The 25,554-nt window shown below is 39.3% G+C and overlaps 1 protein-coding gene across 2 annotated transcripts in view; it reads right to left on the bottom strand.

Moving 5' to 3' along the window:
• The window catches only part of LOC124162605 (homeotic protein caudal-like), a 95,850-nt gene that overhangs the window by 53,662 nt on the left and 16,634 nt on the right, over nt 1-25,554 (bottom strand). Inside the window, exon 2 of one of the 2 annotated variants that reach the window (XM_046539191.1) lies at nt 20,763-20,819. The exons of the other annotated variant lie outside the window; for it this stretch is intronic. Within the exon in view, the coding sequence (XP_046395147.1) occupies nt 20,763-20,819 (57 nt within the window). The remainder of the gene's footprint in view (nt 1-20,762; nt 20,820-25,554) is intronic. 2 annotated transcript variants of the gene reach the window in all.

Raw genomic sequence — 25,554 nt, forward strand, 5'->3', positions numbered from 1 at the left:
CGCGCGGTCTTGTTTACCAGCCTTCCTTATTTTTTTAACATACACGTACGAGCTCCACTCCACTGATCTCAGCCAAGAAACACTTTACAAGGGTATTTCCTTGTTCGACGCGTCGTCGTGGGAATTGGCGATATCCATCCTCTTGGGCCCTAAGGACTTCGTGAGGGAAGGATAAGAGGCCTTCTCAACCTCTCCCTCCCTCTAAAACTCCAGTCGGCCACTTACATGCATACCCTTCAAAAACCCTTCAAAGTCCCTTTGGCGAAAAGTGAGGATCACCGTCGCCTTTTTGCGGCTAATTATTCCTGTACCTTCTCAAGGGTTTAGAGTAGCTTGACGTCAAGTGCACGGCCGACTCCTGCTCATGAGAAGAAGCTGTGAGTAGGGTGGAAACACTCGGGGTACCGTTAAGGCGAGGGTGTACCGTAAAAACGGCAAAATAGGTATAGGTAGCTGACGGATGTCCGTCAATCCAGATTCATTTGGTTTCTACTGTCGTTGCCTGTGGCAACTTCGCTTTTTCTTTGCTCAGTTTTAGTTCAGAACATTCGCTAAAGGACATTTTACAGAAATAAAATCAGCGATAGATTAACTTTAGGCAGCACTAAGCTGAGATCTCATTGCTCATACGTCAATGGCGGTGTTCGTAGAAAAAAAAATCGCGTAGAACAAGCTACATTAAAGGGAATATTAGCGTGGAGTTCGTTCGATTTCGAATAAAAAGTAAAGAAAATTTTGGAACGCCCTGGGTCGTAATCATATTTTCATGCGCTTATCTTTTTTTACTCAACCGTCTAAAATGGAAGAAGACATCTCGAGATGAAAAATAACGGAAACTATTTGTGGAACTTTACGAAGCACTTAACAATATGTGGCCAATTGATTTTTTTATTCAATGTTGCATCTTTGAAGCCGTAGAGCCGAATTCCCCCGTTTTCCATTTAGTGCGGCATTCAAGTCTCGTGAGATAAATAAGTATCGTTTACTGATGACTAAAATCGGAAAAATCGCCGAGGACATCCGATTTTTTTTAAGCTAGCCAAATTAATAATGTGTATGCGAAGTTCTTAAATTTTCTTCCGTTGCTTTTACGGCCATTTCAGTCTTTTCATCCCAAATTGGTTGATTGAAGTGATTTTATTCTACATTTTGAGAATTCATCTCTGAAAAAATATCAATGCAGCTTAGAAACAACTCAACTCAATGTCAATACAGTGTCTGCGGCAATTTGCTGATCATTCTGTAGATGATTGATAGAGGGCGTCGAGTAAGTAATCGTTTATTTTTTTTACAAACGCTCCACAGTCATTATGAACATTTTTCGTCAAAAGCTTAATTAAAAATTTCGCCATTATTTTCCGTAAGTATACTTATTTGTATAGTTCAAATGTCGGCTCTCTAAGGTGTCGACAGGTTTTCATGGAGTCGTAAGCCCTTTCACATGGATTCGAGTTATCTATCCATGGTGACAACTTTTGAATTTCCTCACCCCCACAGTCGAATTCCATCTGAATTCTGCTTGAGATTTTTAGCTAGCCTTCTTGATTCCCACGGGATCGAAGTTGATGTAAGTCGATTGGAAAGTTTAGCAACGTCATAAATGAGGCTTCAAAGTTTCGAGGTCATTTTTTTGACGTACCAATTTGAGCAGGTGTTGTAAAAATTACCGCATGTGTTTACATCATATACCTAATGGCTAGCCCAACTTATGAAAATTGGTTAATGGTATCATAAGCTTATGAGACGTTTTAGGTTGTTTCACCTTTTGATTCGGATGTGAAAAGATCTAGTGTTTTGAGTGCAGGTCTACTTAGGGTAATGATGATTCTGGTGGTGGATCCCTATTTTTTTTTAAAGCGAAGGTCGCTAGGGAAGTATCTTGCTGATAACTCTTTTGCAAATTCTTTCCATAAAGGAACCCTTCACTCAGACCGGAAATCGCAATTCGTTGAGAATCGATAGGTACGTTGGGAAGAGCAAAATGTTTCCCTAATCAATCATTTTATTGTGTATTGTATGATATGCGGTATGATGAGGTGGACATTGCTAAATCTTGTCGCTTTTAGTCAATATAATGTAGCAGTAGTATTCTATTTTGCTTCGATCTTTATTTTAACATCTTTATCGCTGATGAGTCATGAAATATTCACTCCTTGTGTTTTTTTTCCAAAAGTTTTTTTTTCCTTTTTAAAATTTACTTTTTAAATTTTTGAATTAAACGTATTAGTATTTTTATTACAGTGAATAAGCATCCATTATTGTGTTTTTAGAAAAGGTTTGCATACCAGCTTTCGGTTGGCATGGATTTTTCCGGGATAAATCGTCTCCTCAACTCACAGAGCATAGTCTTGTGCATTCACAGCTGTTTGTTGGCTGAAAAGCTAATTAAATATTCAATTGCCTCTTCGCCTGTTCACCACCTTTTATCCTCGTCTTTTGAATTACGTAGTGGGTAGGTATTGTTGTTATTTCTCTCTCAAAAGATCCACGACAAAGTATATGCAAACCAACTGGGTTAAAAACTTTTCGACAGGAAACGAGAGAGAAAAAAATGCTATCGATACGTGACCCCACACTCGTTGCCGTAAATTTACGGCCAATCGTTATCTCTAATGACTTTTTTTAAAGCCTTCACCGCATCCTAAAACTGTCTTTGCTCGCCATTAAAAAACCTGAACAAACGATGGAATTCCTCCAATCTATCCTCGACATCGACTTAAACTCACTCCGGTCTCGTCCTTGCTTTTAATCTCTGTTCGCACCAGGTTATCCGATAATGTACACATGGTTGTAAAAAGAAACAACAGACAAACCCTTTCAACAAATTCCTCAGTGTGATAAAAAACCAGATTTATGTACTCTAGGATTAGTTTCTTGCAAATTAGCGAGGAATTCTTATGACGTAGCGGACCATTCATGAACACTCATTTCGACGAATTTTGGATCATTCGCTAACATGAGAATTTAGAGGGGTAAGGAGCTACATTTCTCGACAGTTTCAAGCGTGGGGCATTGATAATTACTGAAAAAAGTTGAGTGAAACCTGATTATCAGAATTTAATCCTTAATATTTTAATGATTATACTCTCACTTATGTAGCTTCGAAATTTCCTGCACATGGACCAATCGTGTAAAAACTGAAACTTTTATTATTGTTTAATTGATTTTTATTGTAAAAAGCTTTTTTTAAAATTATCAACGTATTGTTGTAAATAGGAGTGTGGCTTACACCAACTCACGACTTGATCTAGTCTTAGAGTAAGTATGGAAAAATGCTTTTTTACGTGCGACCAAGATGGTAATCAGGGACCATGTGATGGGTTTGCTCGGCTGACATCGAGGACAGCATTTTTTCATGTAGCTTATCTTTTAGCTGGAAATTTTTAACATAAAAACAGAAGATTGTCAGGATTGTAATAAAATCAATTTATAAGTTCCTACTTCATTTACTTTTTCTATTGCCCATAATAATACCGAACTTGGAGTTTCATTATTAGTCTTAGCTCTTAGTGAGTGCGTGTGATGCCTTAACTCTCATTTCTCAGACATGCTTTAAACACGTCGTCTTTCCTCCGTTTCATTTTCGCAATTATCGCCCTTCATTTTTGTCAATAGTTTTATTCGCGACCACTTTAAACAAAGTAACCTTTCATCACTAAAAACATTATCTTCAATATTTGTTTATGGGAATCACATCATATTAACACACAGTACTTATTCTTCAGCCGAGGAAAGATTAAAAAACCCTGCTCCAAATTAAGAATATGATCTTTACCTAGAGCTCTATTCTATACGTTCGCTCTGATGGCCTGACGACCGGAATAGGATACTTTAAAATCACATCGGATATTCGAATATGCATACGAGTCATTCAGCGAAGTACGAACGGGTGAAAATGGAAGAAAAACGTATACCAACTCTTAATACTCAGCGCCTCAATCCGGCGTCTCTGCGGTGATACCGCGACGGTATTTCTCGTAATGCCGCAAGTGCGCCTCATGGTATTGCCGTGGGAAGCAAGTACACCAGCGCACTGGATAAACGCCGTGCGTGCGGTCCGTGAGTATGGACTCGCTTTCGCCGTAAGCTCGCTTTGCACTCATTCTTTCTCGTGATAAAGAAAAATATCCACATTCTGATATTTTTAGAAGCTGAGGTTGTTTCCTTCTTAGTTTCGCTTCATTCGACATTCAGTTATTTATATTTATTATTTATTTGTCTTGGTACGTTCTGAGTGGTAAATTATATTCGGACAAGGCGATTTGGACAAACAGATTGCAATGGGAAATATGCGCAGCTGAATTTGATTTTTCTCGTCTATTCCATAGCCTACGTAGTTTAACTTCTCTAGAGTAAATAATCCACTCGTTCACCATAATCTTTAACCCGTATAACTGGCAGTATTTGCATTGGTTTTAAGGAAGGTGCTTTAGCTAAATTTGTATTTTCGTTAGTTTCAGCCGCATTGATATTTTATAATGACGTCTGTCTGGGTACGATTGAAGTAAGTATATAATGACATTTACTATAGCTTAACTGGTTGCATTTCAAGAAAACGATAAATATTACTAACCAAACTAAATTGAAAGCTTAAAGATGAGGTACAGGGGAGACAGAAGGTAAGGATGGGGCGAGTTCTGAGCAGGAATTTTAGAGGGTATAATGTTGGATAAACGAGGGAGAGAAAGGAAGAGAATAGGATTTTTTTAGATAGAATGAAAGGTAGTAGGTATTATTGCGAATTGAAGAGGGAAGTCCATGAAGGGAGGAGATACTGCCAGAATGCTTCGTAATTACTCCATTGAAACTTATCTTAATTGGCAGAATACTTTCATCATAATTTAAAACCATTAAAAACATTAAGCAGAAGAAGGGACAACTTAGTTGGCTACATTTTGAGGCACGATGGTCTGATGAAGACAATCGTTGAAGGACAAGTGGAAGGGAAAAAGGGCAAGGGACGGCCCCGAATGAGTTATATCGGACAGGTTATAAAGGATGTAAAAGAGAATAAATATGTAGCTATGAAGAGATTAGCGGATAGGAGAGAGAAATGGAGAGCTGCGTCAAACCAATCTTAGGATTGTTGACTAATGATGATGATGAGACTGTTATAGCGAGAAGCGATTGCTGGGCTGACAGTGGGTGTCAAAAATCGTGACAGAGGGAAGAATGCTTCATAGGCTGGAAGGGGGAGACTGGAGAATGCAGGATGGACCAGAAACAATACATTAAAGATTTCGGCATGGAATATTGTAAGAGTGTCTCTGAAAAGTGAACTCCAGTTGGCGTTGGCGTATAGAAATAAAAAGGGAAGTATATCATAGACGTTCCCTATCAGTCATTCATTGGAACTGTCATGTGCCTCTCGGTCAGTACGCCACTAGATATTTCCTTCGTTACAACCTATCTCTCCCAGTTTAACAGGAATTTTAGATGGAATGACAGCGAATTTAAGCCTCATTGCAAATTCAAGAGGTAAGTCCATAACGGAAGGGGAGAAGGCAGGAATAATTCGTAACTGCTCCATTTAACCTACCTTAACTGGCAGAATACTATCATGTTGATGATGATAATAATAATAATAGGCGTCAGGTGGCGCTTAGTGTTTCACGCCAGCTGTGTTAAAGGGGCTGCGGTCTATCGGCAGCAGGATGGGTAGTTAGGTATATGGTCCTCAAGTGCGTGTGTCATCGGCGTATAGGAGAGAATTTTATGGAACCATCAAGCGGGGCGCTATTATTAGATCGATGCGAAAGGGAGAAGGGTGTGCCCGGTGGATTATGATCTGCAGATACCTACTCTTACGGCCGTAAAAATATTCCTCCCCGACCGGAAAATGCGAGCGGTAGTGTGGCTGTTGGTATTTCCTTCCGTAACCTCCTGTGCTCATCCACACTTTTATTAATTACGCTGCGTAGATTTAGGATAATTTACTCTAGTGTGCTTATGATTACTTGCTCACGAGGCTGCTTAACTCTAGGAAGGCCGGGCGTATACTTCTGTGACTGAGAGGGGGAAAATTGTTGGGTCTCTAAGCATGTAAATATTTTCTCATCCTCTGAAATTACTGTCAATTAAACTTAAGTGCCGCAGTGAAGTGTAATGGGTCGTTTTTTGGTTTTAACGTGTCGAATTCGACTTTGAAACATTACCTAGGTCTGTAGCCTCGTGGAAGGCATCACGCCATATTTCGATACTAGCGTAATCTATGATACTCAATGACTCAAAAGCGTAAAGTTGGTTCACGCATTACTGTAAATTTCGAAAGCCCCAGAAAAATATTGGAATGCCACCTTTAGCGTTAAATAAATGTCTCAAAGTAGCATTTGAGCATGAGATGAAGAAGTATTCCCATTTTAGCTTATAAATTCACTCTGAACAGAATGTTTTTATTGACCTTGGGTCCTCATCACTTGCTGCAATTGAAGTAAAATTTATAAAAAAAAAGTGAATTAAATAAAAGTGTGATGACCGAACTCGCAGTTTACTTCATTCAACCCTAATATATGTTTTAATATGTTCTTAGTGGGGATTATTTTTCAGTGGATTATATATAATTATCAGAAGTGTAAGTGCAATGCCAAGTTAGTGACTATATTACTTCTTGGCGCCATCGACCATCGTATGTGAATTAAAGTTATCCAGTGCCTGATATTTTATCCTCGTGAACGGTCCAAACTCTCAATGGACATTTTACCCCGTCGCGTTCGTGCGTAAATCACCCGAGTGATAGCAAGTCTCCTGCTTGGGCCAATAAATTTTCAATTCCTCATTCAGTGGGTAGAGAGAAGATTCCCCAGGGTCTGTAGTGGCTCCGTCAACGTCACAACTTCGCGAAATTATACGGCGGATACTAAAGAGAGAGAGAGAGAGGAAAAAAACAGAAAACTTTTCATGGCTACAACATAAATCTATCCGTCTGTAACGGCTCTTCGCCACCTTTTGTCCGTCCAAGTCATCAATGGTCAACACCCGACATGCTTATGATCTTCGTCGCGCGAGCAGCATCCAGCTCGCTTGTAGGCTCGGGTTTCCGTCGTGATGATGATTAGGCACGCAGTTAAAGGCGTACCATACTCTCACGTACAGGGGAACGCCATCAGTGTAATGTTAAGCTTTTACGAAGCCGTCCAGAGGAGAATGTGCACACGCCGATGCTTATAGCGCGTGCCTGTCGCGGTAGATTTCACCGCCATGAGGTAACGGGTTGGAGTTATTGCGAATGAATGCATTGTCATAAGCGGAGACTGACCACCGGCATAATCATGAGTGGAGTCAATTTTACTTATTCATATCTCTCTTAGTATAAATTTATTTGCCTAAGCATAACGCAGTTGCAGTGATTAAGTGATAGTGGAAATCGCAGGGCCTCAAATCTGCTTGTTCCCGCATTTATAGTGTTTTACGATATTCTTCTGGCATGTATGTATTTCACTTCCCATTAATTCTACATATCTTAGATAAATATCAAAGAGGAAATAAGGTAACTTTGGTCGGTTACTCCTTAACAGCGAAATTGTATTTAAGAATTATGAAATTCACTGTTCCAATGAAGAGGATATTACAGGAGTTATGTATAACTTATATGAAGTTTACAGTGATAAGAAGCAGGCTTACACCAAAGAGAAATGTAAATAAATTGTTAGGCAACGCAAAAAAAGTGATTGGAGCCAGCATGAATGAAGCTGTGTTTTGCTGTTAGCAGCCATTCGAAGGTATACATCACGGTGAACTTATCTCTAAACCGTATTTTTAACGAGTTTTGATTCAGTATCTGGTTATTTTCTGCAAATGAGAGTTTGAATTAGAATTTTATTTTTATTATGAAAAGGCTAATGTTGCCTTTTAGGTTATGTGACTGATATTTAATATACCTAATATTATTTTGAAGGGCCATCCTTGTCTGGGCAAAAGGATGAACAAAGAGCCTTCATATACCTGCGTTCAAAATATAGCTGATGTAATACTGTGGTGTCCATGGAACTCTTAATGCTACCACATTAAACGAGAAGACGAGATGTGCCTTTTGAGTTTTAAATTTCAATCTTCTACGTTTGCAAAGGACGCATTTTTTCGTGGCATATACTATATCATTACGGCCGAGTTAGCCGCATTCTCCTTCATACCGATGAATTTTAAAAAGTTGAATTTTTTTCTTTCTCTTGAACTCAATTTTTAACGTTGGTTAGTATTGTGTTGGAGAGTAGGTCTACAAGAATTTAATGCAATTTTTTTGGCTAACGTTCCGGTTTATTTTTATACTTTCATCAGGGCTTTTTTTTGCAATGAATATGATTTATTTTTTTTAATTGAAAATTTTTTGCAACAAATATGAATTAGCAAATCATATGGATCGCAAAGAGCCTTCACATACCTGCGTTCAAAATAAACCTGATGTAATACTGTGGTGTCCATGGAACTCTAAATGCGACCACATTAAACAAGAAGACAAGATGTGCCTTTTGAGTTTTGATGATGGTAAAAAATATATCGAAACGTTGGCCACACATTTTGCATTCAATTCTTAAAGACATACACTCCAATTCCTAACTCCTACACTTCAATTCTTATAGACACTGATTAACGTAAAAAATAAAGCCATTCCCCCTTCGCGAAACATCCTTTTCTTGTTACGAATCTTAAAGAAAAGAGTCGTGGGTAGCGTAGAATATGGAGTATGGTCCCACACATGTGTTCTGTCGTGGCAGGGAGGTTTGGCGATGGAGGGCAGATTTGACGGGCCAAGGTTTTGAGAGGCCCCTCTCCCACGTAACCCGAATTGCCCTCAAGGGTGCCGTAACGACTTCAATGAAAAACCCACTTCTCTAGCATCCCCGGCAGGGTCGCGCCGCTTTGCCTCCATCCCCGCGACCTGCGGAAGAACCTACCCCTCGAATTCGGGGAGCCCGAATGTCTTTCCCGCTAGCATGCGTCTCTTTACCCCGACTGAAACTTCTCTTTCCGGCGGAAAACTGGTCCACTATCCTCTTCCTCTAAATTTCGGTCAGATTCCTAGTGGCAAACGCGCTGTCTATTCTAAAGCTAGACAATGCATCATATTCCGCGCGCTCTAATAGTCAATTGTCTATTTGAATCGCTAACTGCAGATAGGCATCATGTTCAAGTTGGACGATTTTTCTTTTTTTTTCTTTACGTTGTGGCGCGGTGAAAGACTCCTAACTCCTAAAACAATTCACCAAAATAAAATATGGCATGCTAATAACACCTAGCGAACATGTTTACTTTTAGTAGGAAACGTAGTCTTGCACCTAGCAAGAAATTAAAGAAAAAAAAGAAAAATCGTCCGACTTATGCATGATGCCTCTCGATTCGATTCATTTCATCAATGCCAGAATCGGGGCGTCAGGACGTCAAAATCCATTCGTTGCGCTTTTAACGCTCTCTCCTCATGGAAATTTTTTTGTATTTTTACGAGGTTAGTGAATTAAACTTACAATATCTAGTGATTTAAAGCCATTTGAAATGGAATAGTTGCTATGAGGCTTATGTCAGCCACGATTTCTTATCCTTCCAAATCATTGCAGAAAAAATACCTTTTCCGTCTAATTGCGATTGGGATAAACCTTGTGCGCAGCGTTTGGAACAGAAAAAAATATCCTGCGTTGTTATGTGGCGCTCTGGTTTCATTGCTAATTGCTAAATGTACATTGATAGCGTTCTGTGCCCTTCTAGCATCACGTTTTTCCGTTCAGAACGTAATTGCATCTCCAGGCCAATGACAAGAGAGGCATAAAACCCAGAAAACTTATTTTCTGTACTCGCTACAGTCGGATCTTAAGAAACAAATCTAACTTCTTTAAGTCTTTTACTGTACCTTAGTGAGATATGTGGGCAGATAAAATAATGTTCCTTGATTTTGGAATGTTGAAAACCGCGTTATAGAAATCAAGTATTATCGCCTTCATTCTTTATGTAGTCTATCTCAATGATCGATATTTTATCCTCTATTGTTGGCTTCCTTTTCATCAATTCAATTAATGCAATTATTATTTCTAACAGCATATAGTGGTATAGTTTGTTAGTATACGGGACGTTTTTTGGACGGTGTGTTGTGCATGTGGGAGTCCAAATGCATGCTGCATGCTGGTGATTGATCACCCCCTGCCAAACACCCTAGAGGTGGCTCGCAGGGTATTATGTAGATGAAGTGTTTTTCATTATTTTTCTTGTTCGAAAATCTTTATAAAAGATAAATTTTCCCTATTAGTTATAACATCACTTATGATAAATATCTAGGGAAACTGGCTGGTAAGTATATAGAGTGAGGGTTAGTGTTTTAGGTAAATATCAAGAACCATGACCATTGTTTGATAAGAATAATTTAAATATATACCAACGATGCTCTCAAATTATTTGGTAGTAAGAAGTGGCTGCCTTGATACTAAAGTGAAATAAGAAAGAAGTGAGGTGATACTGAAAATAACTTCCACATTTACGTTTTGATAACACTTATATTTATATATTTTATATTGTAACGAAATAATAGCTTTTAGTAAATATATTAATACAAGATATAATGGCGATTATTACAACTAATTTTACAATTTAAAATGTATCTCCTCCATGGCATTGTTTACACGGAGGCGTACGGAGAAAAATGCATCGTTTCAAGTAATAATTACTATGGTGACTATCGAGGAAAATGCGCATGTAAACAGTCCTCTATCGTCATAAATGTGTGGACTGTGAAATACGACATCGTAGAGGGATCTTCATCCGGAGGCAGCGACCCCTTTTGAGTGCTTGACCACCGCAATATCTGGTTCTCCTCCGTGCAATTCGCAATAATTTAATTAAGGAAAGTGCGTTCATTAACCCGTGAAACACTGCGACAAAGCCAAGCTCTCATCGATAAGAGGTGTGAAGCTACCCCTGTAACACATGTTACTGTCAGAGGGGCTCACATGAGTCATCCAGCAAGTACTTAAGAGTCGGACGTGCGACTCATCGTATACTCTCGCATTATGCTCACTCGCTAGTGTCATTGGTCAGATTAACTGCCTTATAATAGGTCGCCATGGAATTGATCTACTTTGTTTAATTATTTGCACACCATATTCCTCAACGCTTAGGAAAAATAGAGTGTATTAATTTGAGTGTTTTCTTTTCTTTTCCCAGAGAACGCATCAAAGATTATTATGTCTGGTAAGTACCGCATTGAACTTCGTATTTCACGAGTTAGTGGGTGGGGCATCATCTGAGCTTAATTTTTTATTCCTCAAATTACTGGTCAATGGCTTTTGTGACATCAAGTTGCAGATATTATCAAAAGAGTTTATTATACATTCTCAATGGTATATTTAACGCAAAAATTTCGATGAAATATCAAAACGATGATCCTTAAAAATAAAAAATGAGAATCCTTGCGAGAAAAATTGGTGCACAGTTATTTCTGCTCGTTTTATAGAATAATAAAATGCGACATCGTCGAGAGAAAAAATGTGCTTTGCCATTTTTTGGTACATCGATATGCTATTTATTATTTTTCCTCTCATTATATTAATTTTTAACTGATTTATCAATCCTGATTTTTTATTCAAGAGTTTAGTCGCTGCATAATTATTAATGTGAACCATTTGCAACCTCAAAACCAATATATCGGCCCGCGGCACTAAGAGGGTTAACCAAGTATGTAATAACTCATGTGTCAATTCTCGAATATTTTGTTTCTAGCGCCGCCCGAGGAAAAAAAACTGGGCTAAAACATAACCTTTCCTACAACTGTTGGAAAGATATCTTTATAATTTTGAATGTCAGAATTATCAAGTATACTGCCATTTAATCCAGCCTCCACCTTTAAATCAGTGTGTCCCAATGTGAGCGTAGGTGATATCTCACTTTCGGTACGCAGTCGAACTGGGTGAAAGTGTGAGAGAATTTTCTGTGGGAATCAGGTGACATTCGGCCGTGTATATTGATGTTCTTGTAATGATTTAACTGGAATGGAATCAAAAAGATTTACGGGCCTATAAAAACTGGAGAGAGCTTATTGATCGGGAACTGTGGGAAAGGTCACTTACGTTAGCCACGTGGTGGAGCCAGAAAGAAAATGAAGTGAAAATCCTTGTATTTCTGCCATATAAGTGTGACGTCTTCGACACAAAAAACCGGGGTGGAAAGGCCCGTTTCGTACCTATCTTGACTTGCTTTTGAATGGATTTTTCATCCTTTAAATATTAACCCGATCCCTCCCTGTACCAATTTTCTGTCGAATCTTCACAAGTTCTCTTGGGATAGCTTATTCCCGGTTTTGCGGTCGAGAAATGATCTAAGTAGTGTTCTAAATAAAATTTAGCTGGAAACAGATGGCTTTCTGTTCTCCCCGAGTGAATATTTTACTTGCTAGATAGCGGCCGTTTTTGGCATAACAAAAAATGCTACCGTGAGGAGTTTTAAAAGGACTTTAATTTCTTAATCATTTAGGCTTTTACGTCAACGAATATCTACACTATATGATTAGCGTATGCGTGGAGAATTTTGATATCTAGGGAACTGAGACATCAGAGATTAATCGGTATGATAATTTGAATTACATTTATTCAAGTTTTATTTTGCGAATATAGAAGTGTTTTCCGTTCATTTCAGAAGGCAAGGCACAGATGTCCTTTTACAAACCAGCTTAGTGGTTGGCGAAATAATAAATTCTGTCGATACCCAATTTCTGTTTATAAATGTATCGAATAGATATCAACTCGCTTGAGAATTACTCTGGATTTGCATTGATGTTCCTTTTCTATGTTTTTACATCGATGGTTTGTAATTAACATAATTGATTTGTATATTTTCCCGGAAAATCACCCATTGCACCAAAGAAAAATAGCTTGATTTGAGTAACACCTAACCTAAAGGCCAAAAGCAACAGCGTCCCCTCAATTCAATGCAATTCAGTTTTGAACTATGTGAAACAATAGAGCACACTAGGCTACCGCGCCATCTACACAAGGAAGCAAGGAATGTAAACAGAAAGAATTCGGCTCGAAAAAAGAAGTCTCGAGACAGAATTTCTTGTCAGTTTGGTGGTAAAGTAAATATGTTCTTGTCGCAGACGGAAGTGGATGGAGGCCTTTGAAGTGTGAGTAGGGGGGGGGGGGGGAGATGGAGAATACGGGGCAAAGGAGTCGTTCTAAGTGTCAGTCAGGCACGGAAGTGGAAGAAAGGAACGGATGGATGTGAGGATATTTTGGGTATGGATGCGCAGTGTGCACTGCGAAGGTGAAAAGGCAAAAGGGAAAGAGGCTATCGGAGAGTGAAATACGAAATGGGGGAGGAAGTAATGCGGGAAGAGATACGAAAAAAGCATGACATAGTTTGGGGATATACCAATGGTGGTGCACATACGGAAGAAAAGCATTATTTAAATTTTTAATTTTTATTTTAATAAGCTTCTTCATTCGAAAAGCTTAATTTTGACTATTTCGTGCGTATTATACGTTATTTTTTTTATAGGGAATGATTTTTATTCATTTATATGTATATTTCATTTATTGTTCTATTTAATTTTCCTCAATTTTAGTCTTCATTCGGATGTTCCTGTATTGTAAAATATTCAGTGTTATTGCGCTTTATATTCTTAGAGCCGAAGGCGTTCTGGCGTGAGTGTTGACGCGCCTATTCATTCCATTGTGGTTCGCTCCACTTGCCGCAGTGCCGCGCCGGCGCGTAGGTATCTCCATCTTCTGGCCTCGAGGGATGGCGTGACAAAGCCGTCATGCTCGTCGGCTTATTGTTTCGGAGGCGACATCTTGGTTTCCGAGAAGCAGGGCGTATGTATGCGTGTGTTTTTGTGCCTACAAGAGCGAAAAGTCTCTCTTACAGCGCCTATCTCTTCGTGAGAGAGAAAGAAGGGGCGGGGGTAGATAAAAAACTTGAGCTGCGCTCCGCCCAATGGCAAAAGTGTCTCGCGGTGGGATCTGGAGGCGGGTAGGCCGCGTGATGTGTATTTACCGCCGAGCGGGTGAGGAACGCGAGGAAGAGGTGTTTTTGGCTCAAGTAAGGATTATATTCATTGAGGAACAAAGTGAATTTTATTTCCGTGAAAAGTTACTTGTAATTGTAAAATCCGAAGATTCATACTTGATGGAGTGGAATTTATCCATATTGAAATAAATACTTGTAATTTTCCGTGGTTGTAAAATTTATTACGACCTTCGGTTTCAATTTCACCTCATCATCTTCATCGCCATGAAATTGTTGAGAAGGTAGTTCACACATAAAAAGGGCATTTTATAACGAAATTACGCCTAGCATATGTAGCAAGGAAGTCTGTTATCGTGCGGGGGAGGAGGAATTCCCATACCCTTCGACAAAATATCTCTCTTTATTTACCATTTCTGTAGGATCTGGAAATAATGTGAGGTTCTAATATGATGTTCCCCATGTTCCTATCCATTATCCGAAATGGCACAACGGTCGGCTCGAATATCTGGAGAAAAGAAAAGTTCACAATATAATTGGTTGAGCTGATCAGGATTGAATGATCCATATTCTCTACAACCTAATTTTGCTTTCTAACCTTGATGGATACCGTCGCTGGCTGACACTTTTATTTATATAACGAATGGAAAGGGCATTTACTTTACGGTGTCGCGAGCGGTGTCCTTATTGCTCAAAGAATGGAAGAATAATTTGCCAGCCATCTTTTCTCATCTGTCTTTCCCTTCGGTGGTGTCACTTCCCTCGTCTTCCCCTCCCTACCTCTCTCCCAGTGGCCGGTCGGTCGGCGGCGCGTGACGCATGAAAGGACACCGAAAAAAGGTGTTTGTGCGCGCTCCTTGTGTGTTTTCTTTTGTTTGTTTGTGGCTTCGTGTTTTTGCCTCGAGGGGGGACATTGTCGGGCGATATGCCCTATCCAAGTCCCGATAGAGAGTCTCAGTATATGTATCGACATGGCCAATTATTCACAACCCAGCCGCGAGAGGTTAAATTCATTAATTTTTTTCCATTTCGTGATCCTTGTGATAGGCCGTGAGGACGTTGTGTTTAAGGGAATGGTATGATATCAGCGGCTTTGTGTTCTGTTCGAGAGAAGCCTGTGATAGCTGAAAAATGCAAGTTCGTTCAATCCATGCCCACTTGGCAAAGTTCATGTTTCGGGCTTGCCATTTTGTCGACTTCTCACGCTCTTGTCATGTTCTAGCCGTGCGGCTGTCCAGCGTGGAGTAGTACCTATGTATATTATAAAATGTGTGATGCCTGACGCAATGCACACGCGCTTTATTAATGCACGTTAATGCTAATACAGACCTGAATTTCAAGTTAAAAATTATTCGGTCTAGAGGACTCGTTTCGCTCCGTCTTTCGCGTTTACTACTAATTCCACTCTCTTGGAATGTCCTGAGTGTACCTATAAAGTAGACCAATGTCTACATTTGACTGTAACTCAATTTTTTAAAATTTTCCCCGGATTTTTGTAGATATCGATATTTTGTAATTGCGACAGTGGCGGATACAGATGGGGGGCGCACGCCCGTATTGCCAAACATTGCAGAACCACAATTGTAACTTTTTTATATCATAAGATGGCATTGTCTTGTATTTTTACATAATCACTTCAATTGAAACCTTCTTAAAATTTGTATGTTAATTGATTATTTTTTATTACGATCAAAGTAAAGATAACTCAAGGTATCTTTTGCGCCCCCCTTTTGATTTTTTTTCTGTATCCGCTACTGAATTGAGATGCAAGCAAATATGTATGAGGGCCTGCTCTACATAACATAATATTTCAAATTGATAGCGTGAGTTTTGAATGAGTAAGATATCACTTAAGTAGTAGGCCTGTCGAGCGGAGTATTTCGGCCTCTCAACCTTTCCAACTCCTCTGTCCTCGCCGACATCGTGAAGCAGACTGAAGGAGTGAACGCCGCTTTATTCTCTCGCTAAATTTTTATCAGCGATTCTGACCACACTTCTTCGTAATTGTTCATTGAGTCATCTGCTTTATTTCATCTTTTTTCAGTGCTCTATTACTGTACTATTCTCGTATGAAGTCGGGTTGTGAGTGTAGGTGTAGTATCTTCGGTCACTTGCCACTTCTAACACCACTTGTTTCGTTAGGGAAACGAAAGGGGAAGCTAGGATTGGTATCGCTGGTTGATTCGTTTCGCTTGGTAGGAGGGCGGGTCGACCCGTGCAATCGTCGACCCCCCGGGGGGTGTGTCAAGTGCGACGCCCGGGCGGAGGCGTGGCCTTAGCCGGCATCCTTCAGCCGCTTTCCGAGGCGGTGCTTGGGTTGCGCCAGCGAGCGAACTTGTGTTGCTAGTTTCCAGTTGTCACTGCCTTTCTAATTTTTCAGTTTGTGCAACCGTCCCACGACTATTCCGAAAAGTGGTGCCGAGATTACTACATAAATTTTTAGCAAATTCAAGAGCAGTTTATATTTCGTCGAAGCTAGGCATATCTTACGAACACCAATATATTAATGTAGATCGGGTCATAAAAATAAAATAAGAGCGATAGACTGTAGAGTGGATAGATTTAGATTGTATTTTTTTCCGCGATCAAAATGAGACTATAACGGTTGCGTTATAACCTATTTCTAATTTCTATAGGAATTAATTGACGGGTAATATAGCTCAGTAGTGGATCCAGAAATGAGCCTATGAGAGGTGGATGAAATGGTATTTTTGTTCAATTGTCGAATATATACAGGGGAGGAGAGCCCCCCTATCCCCCCTTCTTGTCCCTGTCCTGGATCCGTTGCTATTATAGCTTACTCTTAACTGATGCATGTTCCTGAATTTTCCCGGTATTTCTAACAGCATGTTTTGCATGCTCTAACTTCATAGGCAGACACCTATCTGGGTTATATGTAGATGTAGAGGAGAACCTATTCTGTCACGTTGAACTTTGATGTTGACATCCTCCTAGCTTAAAATAATGTAATAAATGTGTAAAAAAAATAATAAATGTGTAAAAAAAATCACTGATCTATTTCCACACTTCTATATTCCTACAGACCTAGGTTTCGGCACGTAATGCCATTTTCAAGGCATTGAAAATCGTATTATCTGCCAAAACCTGGGAAAGAAGTGTGGACAAGTGCTTTCATCATGTTAAATATCAAAGATTTTCGCGCCGGAAACTATCTTATTTCGCTTAGCTTGCTTTTTCATAAGTTGGTTTTAAAAATTGTGAAAAAAAACCATCAATGCCAGCCCCTTATGCCACGCAATGACGTATCATCCGTTGTTCTGAGGGAGAGGGCTGGGAAATTACGTGATCTGGAATTTTTCCATATCGTTCTTGGCCACGGGTGGGCTACGTTGAGGGGGGCTAAGTCCTTCCTGTTGAGGATTGATTAATGTCGCCACTTTGCAAAATTCACAGGCTTTTTATGCCAGGAAACTATGTCAATTATATGATTCATTCACCATGTGCAAGCGAATGGGCGAACACGATTTGCGAAGAAGTTACAAAATGAATTGAAAAGTGGCGTGGATAATTAATTCAGGCATGGAATAAAATGCCAGCCCCTTATGCCACGTCAATGAACCAGAACACTCAGCTGGCAAACCTTTCTTACCTTTATCTGAGGAAAGAGTTTATAATCCTTCGTAATCCTGGCAATAAGAAATTGCAAACATTCGTCGCGCTCCGCTAAAACGCGGACGACCTCGGGGATCGCAAGCGGCGTGCAATAAAACGGAGCTCATCCCACTGAAATTTCAACTTGCCTCGCCCATTCCTCGGAGACATTAAAACGAACAAAGTACTGCCGCAATGGGAGTGATTACACGTGAGAGCTAAGACAATATGAGGATTATTACAGCCGTTGCTGCAATGTTGGGTTATAGCGTCCCGATAATAACCAAATCAATGACGCGCGTTTAAATTTCAGTACCTACGCCTCTAGCATTTGTGAAGTCGCTGCATTTCATCCTATCCAATGGTGCGCTCAACAAAAATGATTTGAGAGTCGGTTAACATCCTTGTGCATCTACATACTTCGCCTAGGCCGCCTCTAAATAAAATAATTAAAGGTATTAACTAAGGCAGTCCGTGTACTGACTTACATTTTGTACTTTCATTTGTTCTATACGTTACTTCTTTCATGACTTCCTCACGACATTACTTGACGAATAAATAACTACAGGGTGAAATGCATTTAAATTTACTCCATACAACTCATTATACTACATCACCAGCAGACTAAAAGAGCAAAATTACGTCTACATTTACATTCTACCTCGCAAGCCGCCTCAATAGGCTTGTGGCAGGGGCTGTTAGGACACCAGGCCCTTACGGATAAAAGGAAAATTTCAAGCGGCATTACGGTTGGCCTTTATTGAAGTGTTTTATCGTGTGGGGAAAAAAGCAATCGCATACCTATCCGTTAGGCAAAATATTTCTCTTGGTTTATCGCTTCTGTTGGACCTGGATATGTAGAGGGGCTCTAATATGATGCTCTCCGTCGATTGCCCATGCAACCGAAGCCTAGCTCGCAACTATATAAATCGTGAATTGAGTATCGTGACCCTTAGAGCGAAGGCATTCGGGCAGTATTTAGATTTTAAGTACCCATACTAAATTTTTCTTAGATGTTACTCTAAATCACACAAATTAACAGTTTCACATGTATGGTTTAATGGTGTATGTGGTGGGAATACCTAATTTTGTTTGAATGAGACTTTGAACAATTTTCCATGCAACAATTTATCGGCACTCGACGTGTTTCGTTGCATTTAAAATATTGTGTTCTACAAAATGCACATAATTACATTGAAACGCGTAGTCCGCCAGGGGAAAATTGTGCACCGTCTCATTTTAGCAAAACACTTGAATTTATTCGCAAGATGTACATGTTTGACTGTTTTAATGACCAATTATATACGGATTCTCACTTTTCCGTTTGTATTAACTAATCATCTTGAAAAGATAAATCTTCGCAATGACGCTGATGGATTTTTCTATTGATTTCGCCGAACGATGCATACATAAATTATGCTCTGTCAGCATTTAAAAAATTGGGAAAATGTAGAATTTAGAAACACATGCAGGTTCTTTTGCGTGCAAATATATTGAAAAATTAATGCAAAGCATTTTAATGTTTATGTTAAGTTCCTAAGGTCATGTTTTCAATGGCCTTGGGCACTTTAGGTAATTCATTGAGAAAATAAGAAAAATAGGTGGTGAACAAGTACATCGAAACGATAAGTGAAAGATTAACTTCTAAGGTTACTCCAAAAAAGGTATTTCTTATAATTCTTATAGAAAAATGTATGATTATTAGAAGTAACGTAAAATTAAGGTAATACGTCCTGAATCTAGAGGCCCTTAGATATTATGCGCTTAAAAAGTTATTTTAGCTTTTGTATTTTCTTATGGTAGAAATATTAAGTCAATATTTACTATAATTAAGCCTTTCTTGCCTATAATGATGCCTTAATTGTATATTTTTCGGAACTTTCTTATTCTGTCTATATTTAGGATAAATTTCACTTCTGATTTAATAAATATTTATGAATATTTTTCGAAAAAAAACTTCTGAAATACGATCAAATCACAATGATTGGCCGCCTCGAATAGCTCATGTTTGACTCACAGACCGTGATGGACCAGACAAATGAAGGAGAATGTATTAAATAAAAAAGGGAGGTGACACGAAGAGAGAAATATTCACGAGGTACGACAGCCATAAACATAAAACTGAACGTGAGGATTTTTAGCGAGAAGACACTTTCAGCATCGCTATGTCTTTTTCGCCGTTTGAAGCGGTCTTTAACTGCATGCCTAGCATTTCTCGATCAGTCTGGGTGATTTATTTAGCCATTGAACCCGTGCAGGAGATTTTTACTGGCACTCAAAGCCACGGAAAGGCTATTTATAATTGATGGCACATGCCAGTAACGCATTTTAGCGCTGACTTCAGCATGAAGGACCATGCCAAGATGGTTATCCAAAAGCCCTGGGTTTGAATCCTCTTCTTATATTTTTATTATCCCTCGATACATTTTATCAGTAGATGGATACTGCCCTCGAGTTAGAGTAATCAATAAATTAACGCAGTTAAATGGTGTGAAACTGTTAGATAAAAAACAACTGACATTATATAAACCGTATATATTTTATACAATATATGTTCGCATGACCTGATTCTAGTACACAAAGTGTCACAATTGGACCCATTCTTCAGTCGGTTTTGAATCATGATGGTAAAATCACGTCGGCGGTGAGATTTTCCATGGTTAACTAATCATATAGATGGTATTTGCGTTGTAAAATAACAGTTACGAAAAGATTAATGGCTATTATTGCCGCCAGTATTAAATGATAAAACCTAGGGCGTAAAATATGATACTGAGGTGTGATATTTTTTGTCATACTCCGCTTTGATTCCACAAAATGATATTGAATTCGGTAGTTTATGCTATGACACAGCTTACTACTTTTCTGCTGTCCTCTTGAAGGGGTTGGTAGATCTCGGGAAGCTTCGCTCACATAGTTAAAATCTCGCCCGTTCGAACAAAGACATCCCTCTGCGAATTTCAACACTAAGACCACGCAGCGGAACGTAATAAAAAAATAGGATGCAAAGCAGGCACACAAATTCGCTCACAGACAGTGGAAAAAAGTAAGTAGTGAAAAATTGATTTATATATTTTAAAAACTGATGCATGAAAAGGGATTTTTTTTAATAAAGGAAAGCACAAAAAGGAAAAGAGAGAAGAGTGTTATTTTGGAAAAAAATATATAGAGAGATTTTTGAGTGAGAAGGTAAAAATAACTAGATCGCCTACCGGGTAAGTCCGTTGTCTGGCCATCGAGTAGGCAGGGATACGTCAAACGAGCTTCAACTAGAACAGAAAGCAGAGAAGGGGAGAGAGTGTGAGTGACATGGGATGTGGAAAAGGCGATAAAGACAACATTTGAGGGGGCGGGGACAACACACACAGAGTACGCATGCACACAAGACACATAAGCTACAAGCGAACGACACCATAGGATCAAGTGGTCGGTTTCCTTCAGGGAATTTATAGGGTAGGAGGATGAGTAGCAAGGGGTACTAGCTCTATGTACTCGTGTATAAGGGGAAATTGAGACGTAACTCTTGACTTCAGGACCCTGGGGAAAGGGTCGCTAGGGGTGCGATGACAGGGATTAAGCGCTTCCATGATGGAAGTGGAACCTGTTTGGGGTTGAGTGCTGAGATGATCGACGGTTAAAAAAAGGACAACCCCACCGCAATCTGTCTATTACTAGCATCAGTAATAGCGTAAGTTCATTATCGATGTCCCTGTAATAGCGAATTAGGAAATTGATCAAGTTTATGAAGGAACAACTCTACTGACCCAGTTACTCGATTTATTTACATATTAGGTTTATTTTCTAGCAGTACTAGTAGCGTTAGTTCATCATCTAAGTCCCTGTAACACGGAATTAGTCAGAAAATTAATAATTTTTATGAAGAGACAAATCTATTGACCTAGTCAGAGGATAAATTTACACATTAGGTTTAGTGTCTAGTAGTATCAGTAGCCTCAGTTCATCATCAAAGTCCCTGTAATAGCGAATTATTTTGTCAGGAAATGAATCACTTTTTATGTAGGAACAACTCTATTAACCTAGTTACTCAATATATTTGCACCTTAGATTTTGCCACTTGCAGTAGTAGTTGTAGCGTCAGTTCATCATCGCCGTCCCTGTTCTAGCTATTTAGTATGGAAATAAATCATTTTTACGAAGAGACAACTCTAATGACCTAGTTACTTGATACGTTTACATATGTGTTTTGGGAAGCAATTATTTCGAGCAGCATATGGACATTGCAGTCCTCAGGAATGTGGTCAGTTAATTTAGGAGTGGCTACTCGCGCTACGTTTTCCACGAAATCGTAGTCCGCCGTCATCTTATAAAGATACATTGTTTTCATTTGTTTGCGTCATGATGGTAATTAATTGCACTAATCGATCGTCCGAAAATGGTAGTAGCCTTTATATTGAAAATAATACTTGCCTTTATAGTTTCTTTTATGCTCCGTACGTTGCATTCGTCGAGATAAATTGTGCTTGATTAAAAAAAAATTACCGTGAATAGACTGTGCCGCTGTCAGTATCGTGAATCGTGTATTCAGCATAAGACAAAAAAAGCGCTTGAAACGCCTGACTTTCCAAACCAATCGTCTGCTACTGAATGAGAAATATCTCAATCCATCGTATACCTGCCCTTGTGACTTGCATAATTCATTTTTATGCATCCTTAATGAACTGCGCGCGAGTGCCTCTGACCCGTGTCATATTCCATCGAAACCTACGGTCATAAGGAGTGTGAACAGGTGTTATTTAATGTTTATACTACCCTGAGTGAAATTTATTCGAATGTTGACTTTGGTGAAAGGATTTACTGTCGCTCGTAATATAAGTATTACTTTTTTATTTATAAATACGTGCTCGAGAGTGTGATTATGAACAGCGGAGCGTTGTTGAATGACCTGCGTTAATTTATATCCCTCGAAGGAGGTCTGTAACGGTTTGGGAGAGTGTTAAAAAAAGTGAATATATCGCGGTTCGCGCCGGGCGGTAGGAAACCATAGCGGAGCTCATTCCCCGGTGCGTCGACCGGGATATGACGTTCGCCATCTGCGGTGTTAGAGCGACGGATCCCGGGACGCCTGGCCCAAGAACCGAGTCACTGCCGTCTGTCGCTATAAGTATGTATCTAAAGACCGTTCTACAAGGGGAATATCATTGCGCAGGTTAGCGTTACTAGCGCTGCTGGACTCGCTGACTATGTTTTGCAATCCATTCCTCGTGTTTCGGTTACCGAGAGTTTTACGCATGGAGAGCCCTACTGTATAAGCTACTAATCGGAGTAAAACGTCGAAATTTTTTATAATCGCATTAAAATAATTCCGTAATGTAATGGCTGTGTAGTCCCATTCACATGAATCCTACGCACCGCTGATAGGCTCGGTGACGATGCTTTGCAATCCATTCCTCGTATTTCGGCTACCGAAATGAATTTTCGAGATCATCGAAGGCATAGTGGAAAGATTCGTGAATGGATAGCTTGCTTGGGGTAGGAAGTTGGATGTTTGTAGCATTTCACAAAATCTACTCAAAAATCATCCCATTGGTGTTCATCTTAAAGTCGCAAATTATTTCATATTCATTATGTCTGTGGTGTTCATGTCAGCGGATTATAGATTTCACTGCCTTAATATTGTGATTTATCTACGCAATATATATTTGGCGTGTAGTTCGCCTGCTCTCAAGGAAAGGCGAGAATTACGGCGTTTAAAACTTATACGGGGCAATTACATGCCCCGTGTAAGTGTTACACGGGGCATGTAATTGAATAATGTAATTGAGCCAGTTAGTCCTGAAAACATTTTTGAAATTGCGAGAATGCAAGCTCGGAATTAGAGAAGGGCTTATTCTGCCATCTCGCAACCATGCATTCTCGCATGTGTTCTATCAATTCACCGCTTTATAGGACGCAGTTTTGACTGCGCCTTCGTTCATACACCTGATAGCGCATTGATGTGCTCCGTTTTACCTACTTGAGAGTTGTGTGGAGGATAATTCAAGCTCAACACTCCGTCCGTCGGATGGTACGTTAAGCCGTGGTCCCCTTGGCGCCTTTCGTTAAGTGCAGGCTAAAGCCGACGCCGGGTTTATCTCCATCCTTACTATCATACCCTTCCCTCATGGCGCAAATGACCTAGGGTGTCGGTCGCCTCCTCCAAATACCATAACAACCTAATTCACGTCTCGCGGGAAATCCTGCAATCGTGGTGTGGGTTAAAAATATCTGATCTATTTTAAATTTCAAATACTCTGGGTTTTGTGGGAAGTAAGCGCACCTTGATGTGTATCCCGTGGCGTTATCTTTGTGAAAATAACTTTGCATCCGTGCGGATAAAGTTTCTTGTTTCATGCAGCACTCTGGTAGCTGTTTTCTGCTTTTTTAATTTATGAATATTTATAAAATAGAAACTTTGAAACATAGTGGACTCAGTATCGACCCACGAATCAAATAGCAACACTTGTCAATTCCGTATCGCAGACTCCATTTATTTTTTTGGATAATTTTATAGATAATTTTTGTCTAAAACCATAAAAGTAAAATTTCTTATTTTTTGTATTGTCAACCGTCTCATGTCTCAGATATAAATAAACTTTTCTGACGCAATTATTCATTGTGCAAAGGATTAAATGAAAAACAATAAATGAAGGGTTATGCACTAAGTTTTCCGGAGATGAACAGGTTGGAAAGACTTTCAATAGAAGAGTGCCCGACGTTCTGAGTTGAACTTCACACTCAAGCACAATTCATACTCTGCTATTATGTGGCTTTCAAAAAAAAAAAGCGAACCACGATTGTTTTCTGCGCTGCTTTTTTCGTAAAACTGGGCCGTTGTGAAATTTCCTCGGCGCTTCTCAATTCATACGAGACGTAAACAACGGGATCAAACAGGATATCTTTTTAAATTTATAAGGCAACATGAGAAGGCGCTTAACCATCTCTCTGAGAACCTCGCCTTGGATGTATATAAATGGGAGGGGTGGTTGTTTGTTTTCGTTCTCTTTCTCCAAACCTCTGCCCACCCTCAGTCCTTAAAGAATGCGCAAGCGTGCTTGTTTATGTTATTGTGTTTACTCGGGCTATGAGTCTCTTCCCTGTAATCGAGGATTTTGAGTGTTCCCCGCTGGCGCAGCATTCCTTTGAATGAGTATTTATGAGTCACCAATTGGAAATTACTACCCGTTACTACCAACTATGTCTGTTGATCGACATGAATTTCCCTTGAGAGAGCTGACCGTTATTACTTTAAATGAATGAGTTATCATTTCAAATCATTCATTTGGAATCCTGTAGAAGCATTATGTTCAATGTTCAATACTGAAATTTGACGTGTAAGAATCAATTATTTTCATCCGTTATCCGCATCATCATCGATTTAATTACAACACTGCGTGCTATGTGAGTAATATTTCGCCATTCGTCTTTTGATAAATGGTAGTTTGCCATTAAAAAAAACAGATTGGTACTAACCTCTAAGTAAACAAAAAAAAACAAAAATAAGCTAGCCTTTAAATAAAAAATTAAAGAAAAATTCATTCTCTAAATGGTACAAACATCTATTTCTCGCATCAAAGGTTGGTTGCTAAGAAATAACACAAATGTGTTGAAAATGGGCAGCACTGGGATGTTGATCTACAGTACTAATGCCAGCACGGTAAATGCTAAACCCTAACCTCTTTCTTCCTCTACCAGGCTGACATTTCAAGCGGCATACATGTTAGTACCGCTTCAAGATTTTTATCACATATTTTGTAGCTATATGTTGGGTAAATGGCTTATCATGAAAGCTTCAAGGATATTTAAAATATTTACGTATTTGACTCCGTCTCTTCATATTGTATTAGCTGCCTTCTCCGGATTTTTATCGGTGCTAATAATCTTGTAATCAATTGAGTTTTTAAATAATTATTATTCTTCTTTAGAATCGTATGTTTAGTACGTGAGTTCATGGATTGTTTATTTATCTTTAGGGATGGCGCTAATATCAAATAGATGTCGTTCAAA

Source organism: Ischnura elegans, chromosome 7 (assembly GCF_921293095.1).
Source record: "Ischnura elegans chromosome 7, ioIscEleg1.1, whole genome shotgun sequence".
In the NCBI taxonomy this organism is placed as follows: Eukaryota; Metazoa; Arthropoda; class Insecta; order Odonata; family Coenagrionidae; genus Ischnura; species Ischnura elegans.